Genomic DNA, 14,238 nt, shown 5'->3' with positions numbered 1-14,238 from the left:
CACTACTTAGAGGTTATTGCCCAGACAGTTGTACCATTGTTCCTTGGGAAAATTGCGCGATTTGTTATCTATTGGAACGTGATGAGAAGTATATTTCTTGGAGTAAGCGAGGTATCATTGTATTAGCTCGGAGGGCCTGTCAATGAGAGGTTTTGCGGATGAGGTTGTCATCACCGCCTCTGCTATGCAGGTTCCAAAGTGATGCTGTTTCTAGACGACTCTTACCAGGGGTGGGACCCGAGTGGTTATACACACAACCGAGGAGAGGCGATGTCGATGCATGCTGGGTGAGGCGCACTCATTGGCCCTGGTTGAAGTTCATCGAATAGCCGCCAGTCTTTTCGTCCTTGACCATCTGGAAGTTATCCGTACTCAAGCCAAACGGCTTGAGGATTCCGTTACCCAGCTATAATCACAATTTCAGCTACCGCAAATCTCAAACAGTCATTTTTTAGCTTGTCAAACTCACGTCCTTGAGCTTTCCCCACATCTCCGCCGTCTCCGCCTCTTGCGCAGCCTTGGTCCTGGGCGGCAGCACCCGCAGCTGCGTATGCACAATCTTGCGGTCCGCGGGCGCCAGGTTCCCCATCTTGGAGAGAGCCTTGTAGTCTTCCTCCGCGCCCGCGAGGTTCTGCCACCCGCCCTCCTCGCTCCGCGCCCGCGCCCTCCGCATCAACGCCTTGGCCCTGATGCGCTGGACGTCGTCTCTCCGCTTCCCGCGCGCGACTTCTTCTGGATCATCCGCGGTCACGGGCGGCGCTGGCGCGGCGGCGCTGGCGCCAGAGCTGATAATCTCCTCCTCTACCCCTTCCTCCTCCTCGGCCTTTTCCTTCTCGCGGCGTTCCTGCTCTAGCGCGGCCTCCTTGTCGATGCGGTCCAGGCCGTCGAGGGCGGCGGAGGCGGATGAAATTGCGTCTTTCCATTGCTCTAACTTCAGGTGGCATGCCGAGATGTTTGAGCGCAGGACGGCGAGGTCGTAGTCTAGGTAATTGGGGCAGACGGAGACGGCTTCGTCGTACTTGGCGATAGCCTCGTCGTACTTTGACGAGGAGAAGAGGGCATTGGCCTCGGTCTTGTTTGCGTTGGCCTCGGCCAGAAGAGACTGTGGAGGTGTCAGAGAGGGGATGTCCCAGTATGAAAGTCGGGGCAGATTTTTTCATGATGCTTGTGCAGGTTGTTTGACTCATCCTAGGGAGACGATGACAACGAGGAACCCGGGCGAACGGTGACGCTTGCCGACATTCCCTCATGATGAAAAGATGTATAACTAATTCAACATGGTTTGGTGTCCAAATGTCATGACGAACGAGAGCAAGGAAATAATTTGCAGCTTACCGCCTCCTCCTCAGGAGAGAACTTCTCATGGACCTCCTCTGGCTCATCCTTGACCGACTTCTCCTTGCCCTTCCCCTTTCCCTGGGGGTCTTTTTCGGTCTCCGTGGACGCCATGTTGAAGGCAACAGTGAGTGGTCGGAGACTCGTGTGTAGTCGGTGAAAACAAATTCAAGGTTGAGTCAGGTTGTGCAAGCGAGTCGGTCTAGATGTCGTCACTGTCTCGTCCCCACGTGGATTTGCTGAGTGGGACATTGAGGCTGTTCACATGTTTTCGGTGCGGTGGAAGCCACAATTGCTAAGGTAAGGTAGGTAAGGTAAGGTAGGCAGCCCACCTCACTTCAGCGCCTTTGGACCCAATCGAATTGCCATGAGGGAGCCAGCACTGTATGCGCCGTCGCCTGAACAGTGTCCTGAACAATGTAGTCCGCCCCGGCGACTTTCTATGCGTTTCCAACCTGATGGAGGATGTTGTGGAGCGAACATATCTTATGGACCTACTATTAGAATGAAAATAGAATCAACCAATAATTCTAACGGTCTGTTGTCAAAACTTCGTAACTTGAGCCCAGTTGTAGTCGTTGTTCAGGAACTACATCTTGGCCACGCAGCCCTGTTCAATACATGTAAGAATACGGTGCCTAGGGCTTCATCGACACCTATGCACCGTGTACAAGGATACTCCACCGACCCCACTTCCCCGTCTGGTCGCCATTTTATTCGGGCGACCCCTCCATCGGTGCCTTCCGCTTCCGTTTTCACCCCGCCGTTGTGCCCGCTCCAGCGCCCCTGCCGTTTGGCCTTGGCCTTCATTGTTCCTTCCGCTTCCTCAGGTGAATTCACTGTTTTGACTCAGGTCTTTCCGAGAAAAGAACAGGAAGATCGTTCTGCTAAAAATTTCTCTACCGCCTCCTCACCTCCACAAACTTTTCTCGAGATACCCCAACTAAGGATTTTCCTTATATTCAGAGCTCTTCAAACTCTTCCTCTTCCACCCCCAAGCACTTCTGCTTCGGCACTCGTCTCTGAGCCATACAACCGCGACATCTTCTTCCTCTCTCACCCAAACAGAATTACCTTCGTACTTTACCACCTTCCCAACTTCTCCACATCTTCACCACCGTCACAATGGCTCCCCGCACCGAGTAAGTTCTTGTCCTGCACCCCGCTAGTAAACCAATTGACTAACCCGACTCTAGCTTCCCTCCCGTCCGAGCCTGCCTGTTCGACATGGACGGCCTCCTCCTCGACACCGAAGACCTCTACACCGAGTGCATCAACACCATCCTCGCGGAGCACGAGCGTCCTCTCCTTCCCTGGGATATCAAGGCCAAGCTCCAGGGCCGCCCCGGTCCCGATGCCACCCGCATCTTCCACGAGTGGGCTAAGCTCCCCATTGGACACGACGAGTACCACCAGAAGCTCTCTGCTATTCAGCGCAAAAAATTCCCGAAGACCAAGCCCCTCCCCGGCATCCCCGAGCTCCTCCAGAACCTGGGCCGCACCCGCTACTACGACCATAAGCCCACTACTGACGGCAAGACCGCCCAGCGCGTCCACATTGCCCTGGCCACCTCCTCCCACGAGGCCAACTTCAGGCTCAAGTCGGACCACCTGACTGAGCTCTTCTCCGTCTTTCCTTCCCAGCGCCGTGTCCTGGGTGATGACACTCGCATTGCCCCCGGCCGCGGCAAGCCCAACCCAGACATCTTCCTCCTGGCTCTCAAGACCATCAACGAGTCTCTCTCCGAGGGCGAGAAGCCCATCACCCCCGAGGAGTGCCTCGTCTTCGAGGATTCTGTCCCGGGTGTCGAGGCCGGTCGCCGCGCTGGCATGCGCGTTATCTGGTGCCCCCACAAGGGGCTCCTCCAGGAGTACTCCGACCGCCAAAAGCAGGTTCTTGCTGGCCGCACCGGCGAGGCTGGCGAGGTCGACATGCACCAGGTCGGCGAGCTTGACGACGGCTGGGCCGAGTACCTCCCCACCCTCGAGGACTTCCCCTACGGCAAGTTCGGCATGACCATCCCTCCCGTCGAGGTCGACAACGAGCCCTTCGTGAAGGAGGACGTCAATGGCAATGTCGTCGCCTAAAGCACTACTTTTGGGAACCAGGAGACTTTTGGAATGTTACTTGGCATAATCTCCAAGTTGGCCTCCAACTTTTTCTTGATTTCAATTCTTTTTGTTGGGCAATTTTCACGAAGAAAACAGCGATAAAAGGGACACATGGTTTTCACGACGAATTACGAATGGGTCAGTGGATATTGGCCACATCAATAGATGATGAGTCTGGAAAGGGAAGAAAAAGAGACTTTTATAGAGTTCTTGTTGTCAAAGACACAGAGCGCTTGACATTTGCTTTTGAGCATTGGCATTGCGATAGGTTCCCTCCCCCAGTTAGAGAACACAAAGACAGAACCAAGCCCCCGCCCCATCCCATCCCAAAAAAAAGAGATACCATTTAATGCAGACAAGGATCAAAATGTTTCCATATCCCTACTTTGTGTGACGAATTCAGAAAGAGCAAACATAAGGAGCAGAATATGCCCGGGATGGAAGAAAAAAATATAAAAGCTCATGGTATCGGTGCCCTGTACAAACAGGACAATTGGGTCTCCCATCGATGGGAGCCTCTCAAATGCTGGAGCGCATCGCAGCAAACCATCTTTCTCCCCTAAACGTTGTCAAGTGCCGGAACGCCACATGTCCCCTTGTCCATTTGCGGTTCCTTCCAACGGATCCATGGTCAAACAAAGGACCTTTGAATCAGGTTCCTTGCCTTTTTCTCTCACATAATGCTTTGTCGGCCGTCCCGTAAAGCCGTTGTCCTCCCCCCTCTCTCAGTATAGCCTTTTGTATAAAAAAATGATGCAGTAGAAGAAAGAAAGAGAAGAAGAAGAGTAAGAAAAGGGGGTCGTAATTGTGCGGTGGTAGGTTGGCAAACCAGTGCCATCCCCTTAAAACTTTTTGGGAATCCATAATGTTGAAAGTCCGTAGAGGGAATATCCGCCTCCAGGTTTCAAAAGATTATTATGTGTGTATATATATATATACTCCCCGTCTTCGATTCCTTTACAAAATGGAGGGTGAGGAACAAAGTAGTAGACGGGGTGGGAAAACGGAATGAGCTTGATGAAGGAGTAATGAGAAGCTGAAGAGGGAATCACGGGAAAGCCTGGTAGCCGTATGAGTCGTTCCGATTAGGCGGCCGCCACCAGTCTTTGTACGGGGCATTCGGCAGGCTAAAGTCCGCATACGAGAGGGGGTTCACGAGCGACTTCATCGGCGCCGAAGAAGCGGCGTTCGACGCAGACGGTGCGCTGGACGTCGCCATGGCCGGCGGGTTCCCGGGCGGGCCGGACCTCCCGCCGTAGCCGCCGCCGCCGAGGGAACCTCGATGCTCTCCGAGAACACCCGGCACGGACGCGTGCGAGGGCGCGGGACTGGGCCAACCCCACGCCCTCTTGAGCTCGCCGTGGATGCTGCCTAGGCGCCAGCCGCTCTCGGCGTGGATCTTGTTGAGGATCTCGAGGACTTCTTCCTGCTCGCGGGGATCGGTGAGGACGGCGGAGGCGATGGCGAGGGAGCGGATGGCGACGGAGGCGACGCCACGGTCCTTTGTGTGGGCGACGATGCCGCAGACCTGGTGGGCGTGGTGGAGCTGGAGGGCGCGCATTTCCTCCGAGGCTTTGCCTGGTTCCATTGGGTTCGTCTGCGCGAGGAGGCACTGGGCTGTGTGGTAGAAGAGGCGGCCGATGATGGCGGCGCGTTTGATGAGCCTGTTGCTATGGGGTTAGCATGACGGAGGAGGAGAAAAAGGAGAGAAAGCAAGGGAAAAGAGAAAAAAGAGAGAGAGAAAGAGAAACACGTACCAGACGTTGGGGAAAGCGGACTTTGAGTTCGTTTGCGAGGGGTAGAGGTAGCCAAACGGGTGCATCGTCCTCGGGCACGCGTTGTTCCACTTGTCGCACAGCCGCTTGAGATCCTGCCACTGCTGCAGCCGGTTCCCCAACCGGATCTGTTCGTCGTGCGGGCTCGGCTCCTGGAACCGCGGGATGGTGGCGCGGAAGTTTGTAATCTTTGCCACAATATACAGGATCCGGTGCACCCAGACCTCCTCCTGACCGAAGCCGTCCCCGGACCTCGACGCCGCTGCCGCTGCCGCTGCCGCACCACCGGCCCGACCGCCGTCGCTGGCAAAATCCATGTTCAGACCCCACTGGTCCGGATCCCACGACGTCTGCCAGTTAAACGCCAGGCACGAGAGCACCTCCATGCCGATATTGAGCCAGAAGCACGCGGCGCCGATGCCGGACGACCGGGCGTCCCATTTACACTCGCGAATCAGCGCGCGGGCGCCGGCGATGTGGTTCATGCGCTGGGCGGGCTTCTCGGACATGATTTCGTAAACGTTGAGGACGACGGCCGTGGTGGCGCACTCGCCCGTGTTGCGGTCCGGGTTCTGCAGGCTGCGGAGGAGCAGGGTGGTGGCCGTGTCGTAGTAGAAGAGGGCCTTGTCGTCCTCGTAGGCCGGGTTGACGAGCGTGAGGTGCTTTACGCCGCAGGCGAGGAAGGCGTTGAGGAGCATCGGGGATTTGAGGGCGTGGTAGGGGATCAGCCGGGAAAAGTGCTTCTCCTTGTCGAGCGAGTCCATCCAGACGCCGACCTCTTCGACAAAGACTTGCATGTAGAGGATCTCTTCGGGGGAGTTGAGGTACTCCCTCTCGCCCGCGGTGGCCTTTTCGCTCGGCGGCGGGGTCATCATGCCGTCTGGAGCCAGAGGGTTGGCGGCGGCGGCACTGCTGCGGTAACTCGGGGGCGGCGCGGTGGGTTGAGGGACGATGGAGGCGGCGCTCGAGGTGTCGCTGTCGCGGTGGCCGTGGGTGCGGCTGCCGATGCCGCCGCCGCCGCTGTCTCGGTAGGAGGTGAAGTGCTCGTGCAGGCTGTAGGGGTGGTGAGGCGCCGGGTAACCCGAGTTCTGGGGGGTGAGGTAGGCGGGGTCGCTCTCGCGGCGCGGGTAGGCCGACGGCTCGACGGCGCCTCGTGGGGGAGGCTCGCGATGGTACGGGTGGTGGCTGTACATCGGGGGCGGCGGTGGTGGTGGCGCCGGAGGGTGGTGAAGGAGGTGAGTCCTCGGTGAGATGGAGGCGTCTGGGCCGCTGGCTCTCGCGTGTGGGAGGAGGTGACTCTGGTGCCGGAGGGTCGGCTCTAGGTGGCCCAGGTGCCGCGGCGGAGCGGCGACAACGGCCTTTTTATCGAGATGAGCGTACCGGCCGAGGCCTCCGACGTACTCTGAGGCGATCTGCCGCGACTCATCTTGGAATTGGACTGGAGGGTTTTATTAGCATTTGCGCGGTTTTCGTCACCTCATCATCACCATCTCCTCCGCGCCCTCTCTCTCCGGAAGAGATCATGAACAGTCGATGAGAGAACTCATTGAGGGCATTCAGAAAGACTCACCTGACCACTCCACCGTGGGCGGCATATACGGCGGCTTCTTGACCTGCACGTCTATAAAATTGAGCCTCACGCCGCGTTTGCATTCTCGACTGCTTTTTCGACAATTTAGACAGTCTGGTAACCCTTCGTCGCATTTTAAATGCCGTTCCCTACACGTTAGACAGCCCGTCCGCACTCGTTTTGACTTGGTAGCCGTCGCGGCGGCGGCTGCGGCGGCTTTCTCTGGGGATTTGGGCTTCACGAGGAGGTCGCGCGATGGTGTGAGGGAGTGGATGCTCGCGCTGCGGCGGGGCGGGATGTGGGAACTAGGCAAATTCATATTGGCGTGGTGGTGGTAGTGCTGCTGGTGGTAACTTTGTTGCTGGTGATGATGATGGTGGTGGTGGTGATGGTGATTCCCGAGATAAGACGATGCCGATTCCGAGTTGGATGCGGCGTCGGCGTCGGGGCCGAGGCCAAAGTCTGGCGTGAAGTCGGAGGAGAATCCGAAAGAGAGGGACGAGACCTGGTCCTCGTCGTCGTCGTCGACTCCTAGGTAAGGATCGTGGACGAAGTCGAGGGGCGGATGCTCAAAGGGGTTCAGCACCGCCGAACCGAGGCCAAGGCCTGGCACGAGGACGCCTGCAGAGGCGTCGTATGCCTCCAGGGCTACTCGAAAAGTCCGTCTCTGGCGAGTAGAGACGGAGGGGGGGTTGCGCGGCGGTTCAGTGATCGCTCGGGACACCCGTTAAAGATGATTGGGGTTGCGACGTGGGTGCTGTTGTGGGCATGAAAGCTTGGCTGGTGATGTTGTCGTGGGGAGAGCGCGCGGATGGCCGTCGTTGTGTGAGGTTGTTCGGCTCTCACGATGAGAGTGAGAGAGAGGCGCGGGCGGGGAGTGAGAGAGCGCGGCTACAGGGGCTCTCAGAGGTACGGAGCCGAATCGGGGCTGCTGGCAGGAAGCAGCCTATCGCGGGGAAAGGCGAATCTGCAGTTGTCGAGTTTGTTTCTCGGTATTGTGCTGTTGGTGATGATGGTGAGGTTGACGACAATTACGAGGTCGAAAGGTTGTCGGCTATGCGACGCGCGATGCAGCAACGTTCAGAGAGTCGGGTAGAGGTGAGAGGTCGGTGAGTGAGTGAGCTTAGTCGAGTGCGTGAGAGAAAGCGGGAAACAGGCGCAGTTTGTGAGAGTGAAAAGTCGAGATCTAAAAGTCACAAGCTCGCCGGACGGGGTTGACTAGACTAGCGTAAAAGATGGCGAAGTGTGAAGAGTGGTCCCTTTCCTTCTCTCTCTCCTTCTGTGTCTTTCAGGCTTGGCCGTTGCGTTGGGTGCGTTGTATGGTGTGGTGTGAGTGAGTGCGAGTGTGTGTGTGTGTGTGTCCAGTGTGTGTGGACAGTAAGGTGGAGGGAAGGGTGAGACTTGGTCTGTTCTCGTACCGCTAGGTCGTTTACATATGCAGGAATCCCGGGCGATGGGTGGGCGGACTGTGGACAGTCTGGGGCGAGGCCGCTGCCGTGGTTGTTGGAGTAGGCGCAACAGAGTTCTCGTTCCTCTTTGCCGGTTGGTATCGTCTTGTATCTGATGCAGCGAACTCCCTGGGTCCTGTCCGCTTTTTCTGGATATGTCTCTCTTGAAGGACTGGGAAGGAGAATAGTGAAAGGGTTGCTTGTATTGCAATGTCGCTGATAATTCCTATCAGAGGGCGGGACAACGAGGCAGCGAGGATGAGGACGGTAACGACATGAGAACGTGGGCAGAAGATGGAGAACGTAGGTAGTGTCGAGTTGAAATCTCTCGGCAAAGGAGCGGGATCAAGCGGGATTGGTTTCCCAAGTGAGAGGACCTCAGGGCGGGATCGGGGGTGCTAGGAGCCAGGGGGGTGGCCCTTGGTTAGTTCCCTCCTGGGTTATGGTTGTGAGAGAGTGTTCTAGCCAAGACAACACGTCTTGGGATGGAGAAAAGTCTCGAAAAGCCGCCAGTACGGGATTGTCGCAGATGGAAAAACTCGGGATAGAAGAGGAAGTTTCTCGGTCAAAACTACCTTGGCTGAAAAGCACCTCTCTTTCAATGGGCTCTTTGCTATGTGGTGAGATTTGTCCCGCCCAGTGTCGAGTCGACGAGTGGTAAAAGTCTTGGTAAAAAGAGTTGAGGTGCTTCGGGAGAACGGCGTTAACAGACCGGCTATGCTATGTTTAGGTAGTAGGGCCAGAGTGGGTAATCGAAGCCGAAGAGAGAGATTGAGTGGCGCCGGTTCTCGGGTGAGTGGGCAGGCCAGCCAGATAGAGGCAGAGAAGGGAGTCGGTCAGTGGCCGATGGATGGACGTCGGAATTGAGTGAGTCCAGAACTCTCCTCTCTTCCCCTTTCACGTAAGGCACTCTTTCGCAACAGGTCGAGCTTGGGTCGAGGAACGGGGCATAGAACAGTAAACAAGTTACCTACCCTTGACTGAGAGGTACTTGAGAGTGGGCGCAAAGGCGGGGAGGCTGAGACTGGAGAGGGGAAGAGGGATGAGGAGGGAGGCCGAGGGCAGACACGGCGAGGTGAATGTGAGATTCAGTGACAACTTGAGGCGAAGGCGGGCGGTGCGAGCGAGGAGAGGACGGATGGGTGACCGGTGGGTGTGTGGCCCCGAACTGGAGAAAAGGGAGAGAGCCTGGGCAGTAAAGAGCAGAGAGAGGGACACGGCCGCGTAGGACGTGTGTGATGGACGCACCACACGGGCGTGTCTCGATCCCACCACAAGTCCACAGCTCGCTTGCTTTAGCACTTTTGGTGTGGGATCTTCTCAAACCGGAGCGGTCCCCTATGTTCCACTTTTTAAAGTGGGAGAAGCGTTTGCCGATGGTGACAGCCACAGAGTCTAGGTCCTGTTGTATTCTTCGTACAATGTATTTGTTCTGATAGCGACGATCACGACGATATACCGAGTTGGAATCTTGTGGGTGTTGTCGGGCGTGTGTGCGTGTGTCGTGCTACGTGCCAGAGAAGAAACGTCTCTGACGATGACTCTCTCCCGCCCTGTCATCATCAACACGGCCATGGTCCGACTTCCTCCATCAATCAACCTGGCCTGAGTCCGGTATATTCCCCTTTCGGCCCCGTTCAGTCGCTGTCCTAGAAAGAGAATTGCTGCTCAGCACGTTTCTGCCCAGCTGAAAAGACCAGGCCGGGAGACAAGACTGAAATCTCGCTCGAGATCGGCTCCCTCTTCCTGTTTCTCTTCGTCCTCTCCCCTCCCCTGTCTCATACACTATGCAGTTTTTCCAAGACCTGCCAATGTCGCACACTCAAAGCGACGACCGCTAGCTGGATTGCTGAATGCTACTGAAGAATGACGGGTGACGGGGGTGAATCAGATCAACTCGCGATCCTTGTTCCGAGACCCGCGTACCTCGGACCATGCACACACACACAGCCACATAGCATTCTTTACCAATCAACCTCGCTCAATTCCCACTCCCACATGCCCGTACCTTGCGCGGGACTGGTGTTGCAGATCCGCCTTTCCGGGGTTCCAAGTGCCGCTAGAATCATGGTCGAAGGTCGGGTCGACCAGCCAAACAGCACAGCCAGCTTCCCACACCATCAGTACGGACTACCTGGAGGCTGATTGATTTGGTGGTGGTGGGATTCGGACACTAGTGACTTGGACCCTGCTGCCATCCCCAGTCGTCCCATTCCAATTGCTTCCTTTTTTTTGTTTCCTTCTTTTTCACCATCAACTTATTCATCTTTGGCCGTCGGAGATTATTCGACGTCTCCAACGGGCAAGGGACGGCGGGCCCTGAAGGCAAAAAGGTCGCTCAGGGATGGTCCCAAACCGAACAGGGCCTCCGTCTGTGGTCTCTCGAGCCCTTTGTCAGAGGATTGCTTCGGCTTCTCTTGCTCCCTAGAATGCCGAGATTGTCCATCTACCCAGAATTTGGACGTAGCCGTCGTCAGTGCGTATTATGGCGTCTTTGTCTCTTCGTCCCTCGAGGCCTCCGTCACGAAGGGGAGGGAAAGGCTTGGTCTGCTCGTCTCCGCGGGGATGCTTTTGGAATTTTTGACCATCATGAGCCTTTGTATTGGGCGCTCTCCACCAGACACGTTGATCACTCGTCCTGAGGGCCGCGCAAAAGCAACTATAGCCCTCCCTCCCCGCGTCTCGTTACGGGACGCGTTACAGTTGCATCCGCTTGCTTGTTGATGCTTACGCCTGATTCTCGTTAACAGATTCAGCATCGCCTTTTTGTCGCGATTTCTGTTTCCATGCGACAGAGTGGACTCAGAGCACGCCGGCGCTGGCAGTATGTTGGTCGCAGAACGTCGTATTCTTCCGTTGTTTTGACGTCCACGCGATGCCGGGATCCTCTTCACCGTCATGCCAGGTGCTCCCGAGTATCTCTTGTTCTCTCTGACAGGTCTGCCTCTATGCTACTCCCCCCATCCCCCGGCCGAGTGTTTTGCTCCAGGCCGCTCGGGACGGTTTGATCGCCATGCCCGGCGCAACTCATTCTCCCTGCCGGGTACGTCGATCCCACAGGCGGTGCCGGTCGCGAGCGACTACCTACACTAAGCAATTGGCTGTAGCAGCATAACGATATATTGCACAGGTAACTATAGCCTGAATCACCCGTACAACAACAAGGTTGTCGAACAGAAAGAGCAAGGCCGAGCGAAAGTGAAAACGTCAGCCGAAGATGCGAATCGTCATGTTGGGCGATCAGAGCCGAGAAGGTGTCTAGCGACCCTTCCTAGGCACCTATGAAAACGTGGTTCAATAGCATGGAAACCTTCGAACCGTCCTCGCCCATCTCACCTCAGGACTGTCAGTCGGTGCGAATATAGGCTCAAGCAAGCAAGGAAGCAAGGTTTGCTCCTTGACGGGGGAAGCTTTTGCCCATGTTTCGTTTGGTCTTTGCACCCAAGCCGAAGTGCCATTCCACACGCTGCCGTCTTCTCCCAGAATAAAAACAAAGTGGTCTCATTCATCGGGTCTCGTTGCCATTCTGACCTTTGTGGCTCCAGAGCGTAGGGATAAGGTGTGTCGACGCAAAGCATGAAAGCGGCTTGGCCCCCTCAAGATTTTCGTCCGTTCTCTTGCCGCCGCCTGTCTCTCTCTCGCTCTCTGGAACCTTCCCGTCAAAGTGTCACTGGCCAGCTATGGGATGCTTCATGGTGCCACCCGCCCCTGCTCCGCCCGGCTGCTCAATTTGCCGAGCCAGAGAGAAGCTGCACATAAATGCCAAGAGAATGAATGTTACTGAATTTGCCAAGCGCACGCCGAGCTCGGTCGCGGAACTTCGCACCTGGCGAACCAAAATGAAACGGAGTTACAAAGAAACCCTGTCCACATAGGGTGATGGATAGTTGGGTTCTTTTTGTCTGTCAAGTAAGCCAAGCCCGTGGACACCAACAAGATGGTAGCGCACAAAAAAAAAATGTGTTAGAAACGCAGCACCTTCTAGGTTTTCTGTTCCTGAGCGAACCATGCAGCAGCAGCAGCAGCAGCCAGAGGCGAGCCTTCGTCCGATGGCCTGGGTATCATGATAGGAGTCGAAAGCGAATGCGGGTATGCGCCATTGAGGTCGATGCAGTACCACATTTCTCCCTCAGCGGCTCGGAAACACAAGGTTGTGTAGCTTTGCTTTTCGACGGTGGGAAGCGAGAAACAGCAGCAGCAGCAGCAGCCAGCTTTGTGCCACTCGTCCAACCCGTGACAATTGTTCTCCCCCAGCTAGAACAGGACTTGGTTGCGATACAGAGAGCTCCCCGTCGTCATGCCTTGTTCCGCCGCCGGTCCCCCACAACCCCAAGAAGGCTGCACACTGCATACCGAAGGGCTGGGGGGGGGACCCTCTCTTCTGGAACAAGACCAGGGAGGCTGACATTTCTCAAGCGGGAAGGGATAAGCTTCTCGGGAAGTTTTTGCCTTGCCTTCGCGTCGTGGGTAGGCATTTCCTGGGGAGCTCCCGGGACGTCCGCTCCTTCGAGTACCAGGAAGAGGGGAATGTCAATTGTGACGGACGTCCCGGCTCCGTGGGCGGTTCGTGGGGCTTTTGCGAGTACTCGATACTGTTGTGACAAAAGAGCCGCCACGTTCTGGGTGTTATTCAGATTTCACTACTGTCACTTGGGTGTATCCGTCTGCTGCAGCCGAAGCCCAGTCTGATTTGCAGTGATCGGGGACACGTTGGCGGGGACAGGCGCTGCATCTTGAGTCGTCTTGTCACTTTGTGGCACGTGGTTCTCCGTACACAAGGTCGTGACTTGGCAATCATCCGGCATTGGTGTCCTTGGTCTCAAGGTAAAATTCGCCATCGTCCTAGAGGCCTCCTTGGATGCTTGGTGTGTGACACCAGGGTTTATCGGCCGGGAGATTGGTCCTGTCACCCCACTCGCCGCAGCCACCTGCAGCAAGCCGAGCTTCGATCTATTGCGCACTTTTCTTTTTTTCGTCTGAAGTTACCGGGCTCCTCTCTAGTGGGCAGCGCATAGCAGTCTTTGCGGAGAGGAAGATGGGGGAAGGGAAGAAAAGGTGTAGCCAGAATTCTGCTACATCTAAGCCGAGATGCCAAGAAAGTGTCTACAGGCGTGAAACAAGACGATTTGACAAATCGGTGTCGAGACCTGGAGAATGAGCAAGAAGAACGGGGGCCGAGGTGTTGATCATCTTCATATTCGAGAATCTGGAGATGGAGAAGAAAAAGTCAAATCGAAATTCGGGGGGGGAGAAGGGGGGCGGCATGACCTAGCGAAAGTAGTGCCGATAAATCGAGCATCAGATCGCGGGACCGAGTAACTCATGAGAAAAAGGAAAAAAAAGGTTGACGGCAATCTTGCATGCTCGTGTTATACGAGAGTTCTCTGGTGCCATGTTGTACGAGGCACTGACCTGGCATTCTTTGTTGTAACACACAAGAATGGCTTTCTTGCTTTTGTTTGAAGACAGTCTGATCACTCTACTGCAGCTGGTGAGAGGAAAGTCTGAAGAGGGAGACGCCGGATAATCAAGTGAGCATGGGAGACCAGGGAGGAGGGCCGTGACAGCGGGAAGTATGGAGAGGTTATTCAGTGGATATCCGCTGCATAATCCCCGACGCGGGTGCATACCGAGGCCCACCTTGATTAGATCAGCATATTGATGGTGACTCGGTGAGACGGAGGTTCTGCACTTCCGAAAACTCCCACATCGAAGCCATCAAGGTTCTCGACATCTACATTTCGCTTATGTCATTACATCACGTGCTTCGGCCCACAGGAGCTGCCGCAGCTCTTCTTTCTCACCGAGCTCACCGATATCACCGAGTCCATCTCCACAAACCTCCGTCGTCCCCAAAAATCCGCCGCAGAAACCATCACAGCTTGGATGACTCTAATTAGCCATTGCGCCTCCATAATGGCCGCAATCCCCTTTCTTCCTCCCTAAACCCATTCATCTCCCGTTTGTCATCATCTCGCACAACTTCAAACCGTCCAAA

At 55.9% G+C, this 14,238-nt stretch overlaps 3 protein-coding genes across 3 annotated transcripts; 1 reads left to right on the top strand and 2 right to left on the bottom strand.

The window, feature by feature from the left end:
- Positions 1–298: 298 nt before the first annotated feature.
- Positions 299–1,449, bottom strand: CORC01_10668 (uncharacterized protein; the record flags this gene model as incomplete). Its single annotated transcript, XM_022622295.1, has 3 exons — positions 299–406; positions 470–1,102; positions 1,336–1,449. The coding sequence occupies 3 exons, from the start codon at positions 1,447–1,449 to the stop codon at positions 299–301; spliced, it is 855 nt and encodes a 284-aa protein (XP_022471257.1).
- A 1,011-nt stretch (positions 1,450–2,460) lies between these two features.
- CORC01_10667 (haloacid dehalogenase-like hydrolase) lies at positions 2,461–3,423 on the top strand (the record flags this gene model as incomplete). The annotated part of the gene is made up of 2 exons (XM_022622294.1): positions 2,461–2,477; positions 2,532–3,423. 2 exons carry the CDS (start codon positions 2,461–2,463, stop codon positions 3,421–3,423), a joined length of 909 nt encoding a protein of 302 aa, XP_022471256.1.
- A 1,072-nt stretch (positions 3,424–4,495) lies between these two features.
- On the bottom strand, positions 4,496–7,562 carry CORC01_10666 (uncharacterized protein; the record flags this gene model as incomplete). Its single annotated transcript, XM_022622293.1, has 5 exons — positions 4,496–5,111; positions 5,205–6,660; positions 6,793–6,843; positions 6,946–7,457; positions 7,543–7,562. 5 exons carry the CDS (start codon positions 7,560–7,562, stop codon positions 4,496–4,498), a joined length of 2,655 nt encoding a protein of 884 aa, XP_022471255.1.
- Between the last annotated feature and the right edge of the window lie 6,676 nt (positions 7,563–14,238).

Source organism: Colletotrichum orchidophilum, assembly GCF_001831195.1.
Source record: "Colletotrichum orchidophilum strain IMI 309357 chromosome Unknown Scaffold_107.1, whole genome shotgun sequence".
Taxonomy (NCBI): domain Eukaryota; kingdom Fungi; phylum Ascomycota; class Sordariomycetes; order Glomerellales; family Glomerellaceae; genus Colletotrichum; species Colletotrichum orchidophilum.
This window is presented reverse-complemented; position numbering and strand designations above follow the sequence as displayed.